Consider the following 13,410-nt stretch of genomic DNA (forward strand, 5'->3'; position numbering starts at 1 on the left):
CCTGTTTCTTGCATTCAGTGTTCAAATCTGAAACTATTATTCTCTCTTGTCTCACTGCCACCCCCGGCTTTGGTACATTCCGGGATGTGCGATGTTTAGAAACCTCTCGAGTCACTGTCAGGTATTGGTCAAAGCTGGAGCGAAGAGGCCTGACAAAATAACTGCATACAAGCTGCATGTTTAATATGTTTACTTTTTATCAACCAATCGTTTTCATTACACGTTTACAGAGACAATTAAGTAACGTGTTTAACTATTCCGTGCACATCAACCTATCCCCTGGCTCGTTTTCATTACATTTTTACAGTCATTTTTGAGACAATGAAGTGAGGTGTTTAACTATTCAGTGGACATCAACCATATCCTCTGGCTCTGCAAACACTTCACAGTGCAGTAGATAAACTGCAAATAAAAGACAAATTACAATGTTTTTTTAATTGCTCTTTACTGATGTGGTTATTAAATGGTTATTATACACCAATACCTTATGGTTAATTCACACACACACACACATACACACACATATATATATATATATAACTGCCAAAATAATGGAAACACGAGTTGATGAGGGTAGGCCTACAAAGTATATTGAACGCACTGAACATTCTATCATTCTATCATGCTTAGGGTCATGTATAAAATGCTGTCCAGGCCATTATTTTGGCTATAGGATGACAATGCCTCCATCCAGTGGCGTAGGCAGAAATCTGTTGATGGCACATAATAAACCATAGCCCTATTAGACTAGAACATGATGCCCTGATATAGTCTAGTGGTTAAGAGCATGATTTCTGAAAGTGTTGAATGAAAACATTGTTGAAGTGCTGATCGTTGTCTCTGAATGTACTGAAAATCTCTTTAAGGCCCTTGATTAGACCAATGCAATCAGTGATTGATACAGGGGGACTGGCCGGCCTTCATGGCAAAATCACTGATATCAAATAACTTGGCAAATTCTCCAACATCCTCTTCTATGCACGGCCTCTTTTAAAAAATGTACACTGAGCTTTGTTTGGCCATTTTACTTGTTTTTGCTAGCTAAGTTGACTAGTGAGTCTTAGCTAGCTAACAGTGAGTAGCCTACACAGTGTAGCCTAGCCAACACAGCAATAGCTACGGTTTACAGCACATGGTATCAGTATGAAGTGACACAAGCCAGAACCTGTTTGAATGTTAAATGACGATAACAGAACCCACCCTTTATTTAGAAATTTATAAGCTGATTGTTTAGTTTTTTTAAATTAGTTTAACAGTAAATAATCAATAATAATTCAAATGAATTATATAAGCCTAAATTAAAATAGATTTTAGTACAGCACTCGATTTTATGTAAGATGTCATTGAGTGTCCTGAAAAGCATCTGGCAAATAAAATATATTATTATTAATATAAATATCCCTTTCGATGTCCCACCCCCTCCCTACTGCTTGCTATGAATTCTATCTGATGGTGTATGCATGTTTAGACCAGTGCTAGACTTGGACTGAAATATGTGCCGGTAGTCATTTTGGGTGCCGGTACTATTTATATTTAAGTGAACTCAAATACTTTTGTGCTAATATTCTATAGGAGGTGAAGGAACTCAAGCAGAAGAACATTTGAGGTGCCGGGTACTCATTTCCGGTGAACTCCTGCACAGGTCAAGTACTGTTCTTCGGTAAAAATAAAAATAATGTCCCATTTGGATTATATTATAATAATTTTTTGCTCAATCTGATTGGGTGGACTTGCGCTCCACAGGGCAGGAGTGGTCACTTAATGGTTTGATGAGTATGAAAACGATGTAAACCATTTGCCATCTCAGTCACCTGATCTCAACCCAACTGAACACTTATGGGAGATTCTGGAGTGGCGCCTGAGAGCGTTTTCCACCACCTTCAACAAAGCACAAAATAATGGAATTTCTTGAGGAAGAACGGTGTCGCAGACCTCCGATATAGTTCCAGACACTTGTAGAATCTATGCCAAGGTGCATTGAAGCTGTTCTGACTCACCCTATGCTAAATGACTTAAATGTAAATGTAAGAGACTTTATGTTGCTGTTTCCTTTATTTTGGCAGTTACTTGTATATATTATAGCAGCAGATGAAAGGGTCTTAAGTCAGGGTCCCTCATCAATTGTTGCACCTGTTGGTGACCCCGCCCATACCTGTACCTGTCTATCCACTACAAACTCCCCCTGGGGCTCCAGTGTTGCTGGAGGCAACAGCGCCAGGTACACAGGTGTGTCAGCCCCCTCCGCAGGCGTCTTGGTCCCATTGGGATAGGTCATGTCAGACTTCACCCAGCCCGGGCAGCAGGAGTTTATCAGAATCCCTCTCTGGGGCATCTCTCTTCTTAGCCTGCGGGCCTGGATCCGGGTAAGGGCCATCAGGCCTATTTTGGACACCCCATAGACTGAATTTGGCCAGCCCTTGTTGATGTGGTCTCCAGCTTTGGCCTCGGCAACAAAGCGCTTCATTAGAGCCACTAGCTCCTCCTCTGTGATGTCATCACTGCAGAGCCTGGCCTGGAGGTCCGGAGAACACATATAGAGGGTGATATATCCCACGATGCTGGCAACATTTACTATCCTCCCTATAACAGACAGACATACAGTTAAGTTAAAGGAAACATCATATGTAGATTAATTAAGTGATTTGGCATGGGTGTTGTTAGGCCCAAAACGAAGTCAAGATAATGTCTAGATGGTTTTTATAGTGGAGATCACGTTTATAAAGTGCCTGGCTGGGCTGATGAGACAGTGGATTGCGCAGTCAGATGGAACAGAGTAAATAAACATTTTAACGTCATAGATTTAGACTGCGGTAACTTGTGTAATAGACACCGACTGGAATGCGGTTTTAACCAATCAGCATTCAGTATTAGACCAACCCATTGTATAATTATGTAATAATGGCCGAGAAGTCGGTATTTGGAGGATATATTGGCACGGGTGTTGTTCGTCTCAGGCCTGCAAACCGCGCCAATATATTCTCCAAACAACGGCTTCGAGGGCATTATCACTTTATTACAACGGGTTAGCAATACATTCAAATAATGATTGACATATTTTAATTAAAAACGTTAGACATATTTTAATTAAAACGTTATTTTTATTAATTTATTCATACTGTAGCGACCCGCACAGACAGCTGTGTGTTATGTGTTAGGCTAGGAGGTGGTTGTGTTGTACTGACCAGTACCCGGTGTTCGCGGGGTCCGACCTGTCAATCAACCTGCTATCTGCCAATCACGGGAATGCCTGGAATGTTCTGATGCCGGGCATCCTGGTGGTTGGCGGAGTGGCGTGGAGGGGGGTTGGGCAGGGGGGTGGAGCATTGGAAGTTAAGACCAGGTTCAGCCTTTGTTCTCTCTCTCTTACGTCTGGGTTTCACAAGAGAAGGTCACGATTGACTTGTGGGTTATCTGTCATCTATTTGGCGTGTGCTACGGCCCAAACAGTAGCCTGTGTAAAGTTGGTGTAATAAACGGTCAATTCGTAAACTCAAGCCTCTGTCTGGACAATTGTTCATTTATGATCTAGTCATCTAGTCATTACATTGGTGTCAGAAGTAAAAACGTTGATACAAGTTAGCCAGCTAGCTAGCTGACTTATGTGGCTAGCTACCGTAGGTGAGAACGGGGATTGAAAATGCTTCGAGGGAATCCGAAAGTGAAGGTGGAGGTAGGGGACGATTATGGCCAAGGAGGTGCGTGTGAATGGACGTCGGGGGCTCTGTCTGAGGAGATCGCCAGGGCGTCGGAGCGCAGAGGCCGCTTGAGGGAGGACGTTAGAGCGATGGCGGCTGAAGCGGGCATGAGTGCTTCGTCGACTGTATTTCGCGCGGATTCTGGTGGGCGGACCGAAGTGGTGACGTCGACGCGGCGTGACGAGGAATCTGGGGCTCAGGATGTAAACAAACATGGCGGCGCCCAGTTCCCGGCTGCGTCCGTATCTGTTAAGACCCCGAAGTATTCCGGTAAGGCGGATTGGGAAGCTTTTCATGCTCAGTTTGAACTGTTAGCTCATTTTAGGGGGTGGTCGGATGAAGAAAGGGCACTGCAGTTGGCTTTATGCCTCACGGATGAAGCTCTGGCCTGTTTGATATTGATTAGCCCCGAGGACAGGCATGATTATGGGGCTTTAGTGGGAGCACTGAGGAGGCGCTATGGACAGTGTGTACAGCCCGGGCTACTGCGCTCCGAACTGAGTAATAGACGCAGGCAGCCTGGAGAGCCTCTACGGGTGCTAGCTAATGACATTGAGAGCCTCTCTCGGCGGGCATATGCTCACATGCCCCCCTCCGTGCAGAGCGAGCTAGCACGGGACCAGTTCATACAGGCGCTCTCTCCTACGGAGCTGCGCATACAGACCCAGCTGGCTCATCCTGAGTCATTGCAGACAGCCTTGGAGATGGCTTTGGAGAGGGAGCTGGTGTGGGCTGGGGCTTCAGCTGGGGCTTTGGTGGGTTCAGGGAGACACACCCTCTGTGCGAGCTGGGGGGCAGAGCAGCCCGGAGCCGGAAAAGCCTGCTTGGGTGGCCGAAATGACAAAACTCATTCGTGCTGTGTCGCTACAGGCGGAACGAAACACACGCCCTGGTCCCAGGGTCTGCTGGGGTTGTGGCCAGCCAGGCCATCTGCGCCGAGATTGCCCCATGTCCCCCAGATCTCAGGGAAACGGCTCGGGGTCCGCATAGACCGGGTAGTGCGGACCCCTGGCTTTCTATCCCAACCACCATCATCTTCAGGAGGAGCCCACCGGCACAGACGGGGAAGCAAGGCTCCACTTCCCCCAGAAGCAGACGAGGGCAAGCGGATGGAGCCTGTTGTTGTGGTGGGCCGGACCTGTGTTGGGGACTTTTGTCATGTCCCTGTCACTGTGGAGGGGGTGCCCTGCTCCGCCCTGGTGGACACTGGGTCCACAGTAACCCTGGTGAAGCCAGATATTGTGCCAGGTTGGACTCAGTGTGAGCCTACAACTGTGCAGCTCCGCACAGTCACAGGTGAGCTGGCACCCATGAAAGGGAAGGGAATAATGACTCTGACAGTAGGGGGCAGGACTGTGCGTCATCCTGTGTGGGTGGCGGCTGTGCAGGACCCTTGTATCCTGGGGTTGGACTTTCTTAGGAGCACAGGCTGCCAGTTAGACCTAAATAGGGGCACACTGAGCTTCCAGGGAGGGACGGAAGTCACCATGGCCCCCTAATGTCACATTCACTCAACCCAACAAACCCTTTACTCCAACAGTTAAAGCAGCAGAGACTCATGGCTGCGCCCCTCCCCACAGCTGTGTGTGACTTTTCCCCAGTCCCCCTGTCACCTACGGCGGTGTGTTACATTCCCCCAGCTACCTCCATGACACAGCCCTCTGTGAGCCGGGCCGCACCCCCAGCCCAGCTACCCCAGATGGGAGAGGAGAGGACACTGTCTGCAGTGAGGGAGATATGGGGGAGGAACTGTGTTGGTCTTGACCCTGAGCAGCAGGAACGGTTGTGGCAGTTGCTGTTTGAATTCAGAGACAGCTTTGCGTTGAGTGAGGAAGAGGTGGGTCAGACTCATCTGGTGCAGCATGAGATCGACACAGGTGATGCTCGACCCATCAAGATGCGTCCCCGCCGTATCCCGCTGGCACGCCAGGAGGCGGCAGACAAGGCTGTGTTGGAGATGCAGCGGGCAGACTTCATTGAGCCCTCAGACAGCCCCTGGGCGGCGCCAGTCGTCATGGTTCCGAAGAAGGGGGGCAAGCTGAGGTTCTGTGCGGACTACAGGCGGCTGAATGAGGTAACCAGGAAGGACTCATACCCCATACCACGTATCGATGAGTCGCTGGACCTGGTTAGGGGGTCCTCCTGGTTCTCCTCACTAGATCCCCGCAGTGGCTACTGGCAGGTGCCCCTCTCCCCAGAGGCCAGAGCCAAAACTGCGTTCTCCACTAACAGAGGACACTGGCAGTTCAAGGTCCTGTGCTTTGGCCTGTGCAATGCTCCAGCTACTTTTGAGCGTTTGATGGACAGGGTGCTGGATGGCATCCCCCGACAGCAGTGTCTGGTATACCTCGATGACATCCTGGCCCATGGCAGCTCCTTCCAGTCAGCCCTGGGGGCGCTACGGCGTGTGCTGGAGAGGGTGGCTGCCGCAGGTCTGAAGCTCCACCCCGAGAAGTGCCACTTGATGAGGAGAGAGGTGTCCTTCTTGGGCCACCGAGTGGGGAAGGAGGGGATCAGCACCATGGAGGACAAGGTAGGGGCTGTCAGAGACTGGCCCACCCCCACCGACCAGCGTCAGCTGAAGAGCTTCCTGGGCCTGGCCTCGTACTACAGGAGGTTTGTACGGGGCTTCTCAAGCGTTGCTGCTCCACTGAACCGCCTGCTGCCGAAGGACAAGGCTTTCACTTGGACAGTGGAGTGTGAGGAGGCGTTCAACACCCTCAAACGTGCACTGATCGAGGCCCCCGTGCTCGCCCCCCCTGACCTCACCTTGCCCTTTATCCTGGACACAGACGCAAGCAATGTGGGCATGGGTGGGGTGCTGGCCCAGGTGAGGCCAGAGGGGGAGAGAGTGGTGGCGTACTTCAGCAAAACATTTGACAAATATGAGCGCCGCTACTGTGTCACCCGGCGGGAGCTCTCGGCTGTTGTGGCTTCCGTCAAACACTTCAAGTACTACCTGGGTGGTCTGCCCTTTACTGTAAGGACTGACCACTCTGCTCTCCAGTGGCTCATGTCTTTCAGAGTGCCAGAGGGGCAGGTGGCACGCTGGTTGGAGGAGCTTCAGCCGTATGACTTCACGGTGGTGCACAGGGCAGGGGCACGCCACTCCAACGCCGACGCCATGTCCCGTCGGCCCTGTACTGCAGACGGCTGCCGCCACTGTGAACGGAGAGAGGGACGGGAGAGAGAGCTGCGGGCAGAGGAGGGTGTCTGTGCCACAGTGTGTCGGGCGAGCGGGCCTGTCTGCTGTGAGCTGCAGACTGTCGACGTGGCTGAATGGCGGCAGCAGCAGGGACGGGACACAGACCTACAGCCAGTGCTACAGTGGGTAGAGGCGCAGGTGAGGCCACCATGGGAAGAGGTGACAGCGCTCTCACTCGCGACCAAAGGGTTGTGGTCGAAGTTTGAGAGACTGCGGCTGGCTGATGGCGTGCTACAGCGGGCATGGAAGGAGTCAGCTACGGGAGAGGAGAGGTGGCAGGTGGTGGTCCCAAAAGCATTGCGGGAGGCTGTGCTCCAGAGTACTCATGGGGGGTGGGGACTGGACACTTTGGGGTCACAAAAACACTGCGCCGTCTCCGTCAGGGCTTCTACTGGGGGCAGCACAAGAGGGATGTGGAGGACTTTTGTCGCCGCTGTGACAACTGCACAGCGAGAAAGGGCCCCCCAGGCCGCTCTCATGCTCAGCTCCAACAGTTCCCAGTGGGGGCTCCCATGGAGAGGGTGGGAGTGGATGTAGTTGGGCCGTTCCCCACCACAGACAGTGGAAACCGCTGGGTGCTCACGGCCATGGACTATTTCACAAAATGGCCCGAGGCCTATGCTCTGCCTGACCAGGAGGCAGAGACCATCGTCGACGCCCTGACAGCGGGGATGTTCAGCAGGTTTGGAGCTGCAGAGTCCATCCACAGCGACCAAGGCAGAAACTTTGAGTCCCGTGTGTTCGACACCATGTGTGAGAGGCTGGGTATGCACAAGACCCGCACTACTCCTCTCCATCCTCAAAGTGATGGCCTTGTGGAGCGCTTCAACAAAACGCTTGGACAGCAGCTGGCCATCGTCTCTTCCAAACACCAGCGTGACTGGGACAAGCACCTGCCTATGGTCCTCATGGCATGCCGCTCCGCTGTCCAAGACTCCACTTCCTGCACGCCTGCCCTCCTCATGCTGGGGAGAGAGATCCGCACCCCTGCGGAGATGGCGTTTGGTCGGCCCCTGGATAGCCCTCATGTTCCTCCGGGGCCGGATTATGCCGGGAGACTCCAGGACCGCCTGGAGACAGCCCACACCTTCGCCAGAGAGCAGCTGGTGAATGCAGGTGTGAGGCAGAAAAGGAACTATGACGTGCACACCCGGGAAGGCACTTTGTGGCTGGGGAGCTGGTCTGGGTCTACAGCCCCCTAAGGAAAAAAGGCAGATGCCCCAAGTTGGACAGTCACTGGGTGGGACCCTGCAGTGTCCTGGAGAGGGTAGGGAGGTTGTGTACCGGGTGCAGCTTCCTCCCAGGGGAGAAAGGTGGCACTGCACCGGGACAGGTTAGCCCCATACAGAGGGGCCTCTTCTCCCCAAACCCCAGGAACCCCCACAATTCCCCTCTCTGGCAATGACATTCTCCAGGCACCCACCCTCAGGTGCCGCAGACAAGGCTCCAGACAGCCCACTCCCCCTGTCTCCCCCCCTGTGTCACCGCGTGGTTCCCCAGAGCCACGGACTGTATTACCCGTTCCCGCTTCCTTGTCACCCATATCCCTGCCTTCATCCCCTGGGTCCCAGAGGGGCACTCTGCGACCATCACGGCCACGCAGGCAAAGGAGACCTCCGGGTCGCTTCAGAGACTTTGTTTGTTCCCTCGGGGACGAGGGACTTTGTGGTGGGGGGGCTGTGTAGCGACCCGCACAGACAGCTGTGTGTTATGTGTTAGGCTAGGAGGTGGTTGTGTTGTACTGACCAGTACCCGGTGTTCGCGGGGTCCGACCTGTCAATCAACCTGCTATCTGCCAATCACGGGAATGCCTGGAATGTTCTGATGCCGGGCATCCTGGTGGTTGGCGGAGTGGCGTGGAGGGGGGTTGGGCAGGGGGGTGGAGCATTGGAAGTTAAGACCAGGTTCAGCCTTTGTTCTCTCTCTCTTACGTCTGGGTTTCACAAGAGAAGGTCACGATTGGCTTGTGGGTTATCTGTCATCTATTTGGCGTGTGCTACGGCCCAAACAGTAGCCTGTGTAAAGTTGGTGTAATAAACCGTCAATTCGTAAACTCAAGCCTCTGTCTGGACAATTGTTCATTTATGATCTAGTCAGGTCATTACAATACTATTTCATCCTTCCACAAGATATAGTCCTGACACAAATCTAGGCTTGCTACCCAAGCCGTTCGTTCTATTGGTTCGGTTGCCAGAGATGCAACCAAGTCGTTCCGTCTTTTTGTTCTGTATCTATGGACGCGACCCAGTCGTTCGTTCCAAATGTTCTATTGCCATACTGGCTGGCAACATTTGTATGCCTTGCTTGCTATCTAACTAACTACGGCTAATTTACAGTCACGTCAAAAAGTACAGCCAGAATAACAGCAAAGTAGCCGCATTTGTTTAAGCTGTTTTCCAGTGACATTTATTTGGATACATCCATAACAATGAGCTAATAAGGCGCGATTTCGGCTGGCATAGAAAATGTGCTCACTCGTCAGAACACAGCTAGCCAACAACACAGCGAAAACGATCACTTCAAACTGAAGCTGGAAAGAACACAAACTAGCTGCACTTCGTTTCGTTTGACCTTTTTTTCCAATTGACATTTCTTTGTATATACCCATAAAAATAATGCCAGCTGATTCATGATTTCGACTGGCTGAGAAACACTGCCTGCCTGTCTGTCTCCTCCCAACACATATATTACTATTGGACAGCTGGAAATCGAATTTGAATATTGAAACAATTTTTCAAATGTCGGAGAGACAGTGGGTTGAGCAGTCAGATGGAACAGATACATGGGCATTTTAAGGTAATATATTTAAGATTTAGCTTTTGGAATCTTGTGGAATAGACACCGACTGGAATGCAGTTTTAACCAATCAGTATTCAGGATTAGACCCACCCATCGTATAATACAAAATAATCACTGGGTACACTACCAAATCAGTGATAGTTTTCCCCCATGAAACAAGGGTTTACCATCTTTCTTCAGGAGAGGGAGAAATTCATTGCACATGTCTCTGGTGGCGAAGAAGTTGGTTTGGAGAATGCGTTCTGCTTGGCTGCCAAAGGATGCAGGGTCACCTCCTGGACACAGAGGGAGCTATTAGTTCACTTTAAATGGCACTGCATCCCATGCCAGATAACACACAATACTCTTATTGCAGGGTTTCCCAAACGCAGTCATGTGGCTAGTTTAGTTTTTTGCCCGAGCACTACACAGCTGATTCAAACAAACTCATCATTAAGCTTTGATTATTTGAATCAGCTGTGTATTGCTAGTGTGTCATAGACTTATGGTGTGTGTTTGTGTAACATTAATGTGTAGTTACGTTTTGGGGCGATGCCTGCGTTGTTGATCAGCACATCCAGACCCCCGTACTCCTTCATGAAATGCTGCCGGGCCGCCTGGATGCTGACCGGGTCTGTGATGTCCAGCTGGAGGAGTCTGGGCTTGAGTCCCTCCCTCTGCAGATCCTCGACAACCATGGCCCCCCTCGGGACGTCCCGGGCACTCAGATACACATCCCCTTTAAAGCCCTGGCACAATGCCTGCACTATGGCTAACCCCAGGCCACGGGTGGAGCCAGTGACCAGAACCACCTGTGGACCAGACATCACCTCAGAGAGAGAAAAATCAAAAGCTATAGATTCAGAAAGTTATAGAACAGGGGTATTCAAATCTTACCCTACGAGGTCTGGAGAACTGCAGTTTTTCTGTTCTACTTGATAATGAATTGCACACAACTGGTTTCCCAGGTGTAAACCAGTCCCTGATTAGAGGGGAAGAATAAAATAAAAACATCTATGGAACTGGCTTCAAGGTCCAGATTTGAATTTGAGGGCTAATCTGAGCTACCGGTAAATATACAATTCACAATACATTAACATGTGTTTAACATGTTGCCGATATAAATTAAAGGTATGTTGCTCCAGCACAGGGCTAGCATGCCTAATTCAACTCATCAAGGTTGATTTGGTAGTTTAATCCGTTGTTTTAGTGCTAGTCTAGAACATTAGCTGGCACACAGTAAAATAGATTTGAAAAAAATCCATCATATCCACATAATCTAAAGATATATTAAAATGTAACTCCCTGAGCAATTTAAACAGTGCAGATTATAATTCATTTACACCAGTGAATAAAGAATCATTTATATTCAGATGTATCACTTACCAGTGTGAATGTATAAACTGTTACAATGTAGTATGGAGCACACCACCGTCTTTGCAGCTAACACAGTATGGATTGATACACCTAGAAGTGGCAGAGAATATTCTCTTGAATTAGCGGAGAGGTCTAGAATGTGACAAAATGTCACCGTACTTTTTCAGCTAACTTGCTCGCACTGTTTCTCCCTCTTATCTCCCCCTAATCTTCTTCCTCATTCCCCCCTGCTTCCCTTCCCTTCCCCCTCCACCCCCAACCTCTCTTATAAACCCAAAGTGGGAGTTTTATCTCAAAAGTGGGAATTTATCTAAAAAGAAAGATACATTAATAATCCATTATGAACAGCAACTTACAGTGTCATTCAACACAATAACGGTCAGAGAAGTAGAAGCCCTGCCCGAGCATTCGATTTCTTCAAGGTGCTTGTCATGACAGGAAGGAACAACTGAGATCAAGATTCAAGACATAACATGCAACATACAGTACAAGTCAAAAGTTTGGACACACCTATTTGTTCAAGGTTTACATTGTAGAATAATAGCAAAGTAACCAAAAAAGTGTTAAACAAAACAAAATATATTTTATATTTGAGATTCTTCAAAGTAGCTACCCTTTGCCTTGATGATAGCATTGCACACTCTTGGCATTTCTTTATTTTGACTATTTTCTACATTGTAGAATAACAATGAAGACATCAACACTATGAAATAACACACATGAAATTATGTATTTACCAAAAAAGTGTTAAACAAATCAAAATATATTTTATATTTGTGATTCTTCAATGTTGCCTTGATGACAGCTTTGCACACACTTGGCATTGCATAGTCCACAATGCATAGTAGAAGCTGTTAAGAAGTATTTTGGTCCGAGACTTTGCGCTCCTGCTTGCTGTGTGGTAGTAGAGAGAACAGTCTATGATTGGGGTGGCTGGAGTCTTTGACAATTTTTAGGCCTTCCTCTGACATCGCCTGGTATAGAGGTCCTGTATGGCAGGCAGCTTAGTCGCAGTGATGTACTGTGCCTAAGCACTACCCTCTGTAGTATCTTGTGATCAAAGGCCGAGCAGTTGCCATACCAGGCAGTGATGCAACCAGTCGGGATAATCTCGAAGGTTGCAGCTGTAGAACCTTTTGAGGATCTGAGGACCCATGTCAAATCTTTTTAGTTTCCCGAGGGGCAATAGGCTTTGTCGTGCCCTCTTCACGACTGTCTTGGTGTTTGGACCAATCTAGCTGGTTGGTGATGTGGACACCAAGGAACTTGAAGCTCTCAACCTGCTCATCTACAGCCCCATGCATGAGAATGGGTGTGTGCTCGGTCCTCCTTTTACTGTAGTTAACAATCATCTCCTTTGTCTTGATTACGCTGAGGGAGAGGTTGATATCCTGGCACCACACCTCCAGGTCTCTAACCTCCTCCCTATAGGCTGTCTCAGCATTGTCAGTGATCAAGCCTACCACTGTTGTGTCATCTGCAAACTTAATGATGGTGTTGGAGTCGTGCCTGGCCAAGCAGTCAAATATTTATTTATATAGCCCTTCGTACATCAGCTGATATCTCAAAGTGCTGTACAGAAACCCAGCCTAAAACCCCAAACAGCAAGCAATGCAGGTGTAGAAGCACGTTGGCTAGGAAAAACTCCCTAGAAAGGCCAAAACCTAGGAAGAAACCTAGAGAGGAACCAGGCTATGTGGGGTGGCCAGTCCTCTTCTGGCTGTGCCGGGTGGAGATTATAACAGAACATGGCCAAGATGTTCAAATGTTCATAAATGACCAGCATGGTCCAATAATAATAAGACAGAACAGTTGAAACTGGAGCAGCGGCACGGCCAGGTGAACTGGGGACAGCAAGGAGTCATCATGTCAGGTAGTCCTGAGGCATGGTCCTAGGGCTCAGGTCCTCCGAGAGAGAGAAAGAAAGAGAGAAAGAGAGAATTAGAGAGAGCACACTTAAATTCACACAGGACACCGAATAGGACAGGAGAAGTACTCCAGATATAACAAACTGAACCTAGCCCCCCGACACATAAACTACATTACATTACATTTAAGTCATTTAGCAGACGCTCTTATCCAGAGCGACTTACAAATTGGTGCATTCACCTTATGACATCCAGTGGAACAGCCACTTTACAATAGTGCATCTAAATCTTTTAGGGGGGTGAGAAGGATTACTTATCCTATCCTAGGTATTCCTTAAAGAGGTGGGGTTTCAGGTGTCTCCGGAAGGTGGTGATTGACTCCGCTGTCCTGGCGTCGTGAGGGAGTTTGTTCCACCATTGGGGGGCCAGAGCAGCGAACGGTTTTGACTGGGCTGAGCGGGAACTGTACTTCCTCAGTGGTAGGGAG

The 13,410-nt window shown here is 49.3% G+C and overlaps 1 protein-coding gene across 3 annotated transcripts; it reads right to left on the reverse strand.

Annotated features, from left to right (window-relative positions):
- Positions 1–162: 162 nt before the first annotated feature.
- On the reverse strand, positions 163–13,125 carry LOC118366794 (carbonyl reductase [NADPH] 1-like). Of its 3 annotated transcripts, XM_052493363.1 has the most exons (6): positions 11,412–13,125; positions 11,065–11,145; positions 10,576–10,660; positions 10,220–10,490; positions 9,867–9,974; positions 163–2,580 (listed from the first exon to the last, which is right to left on the reverse strand). In XM_052493363.1, exons 4-6 carry the CDS (start codon positions 10,374–10,376, stop codon positions 2,105–2,107), a joined length of 741 nt encoding a protein of 246 aa, XP_052349323.1. In that variant the 5' UTR covers positions 10,377–10,490; positions 10,576–10,660; positions 11,065–11,145; positions 11,412–13,125; the 3' UTR covers positions 163–2,104. The 3 variants fall into 3 exon arrangements, with proteins under 3 accessions (XP_052349323.1, XP_035605367.1, XP_035605369.1); XM_035749474.2 differs by lacking the exon at positions 10,576–10,660 and having other exon boundaries at positions 10,220–10,508; XM_035749476.2 differs by lacking the exon at positions 11,412–13,125 and having other exon boundaries at positions 11,065–11,263.
- Positions 13,126–13,410: the final 285 nt, after the last annotated feature.

Source organism: Oncorhynchus keta, chromosome 34 (assembly GCF_023373465.1).
Source record: "Oncorhynchus keta strain PuntledgeMale-10-30-2019 chromosome 34, Oket_V2, whole genome shotgun sequence".
Classification (NCBI taxonomy): Eukaryota; Metazoa; Chordata; class Actinopteri; order Salmoniformes; family Salmonidae; genus Oncorhynchus; species Oncorhynchus keta.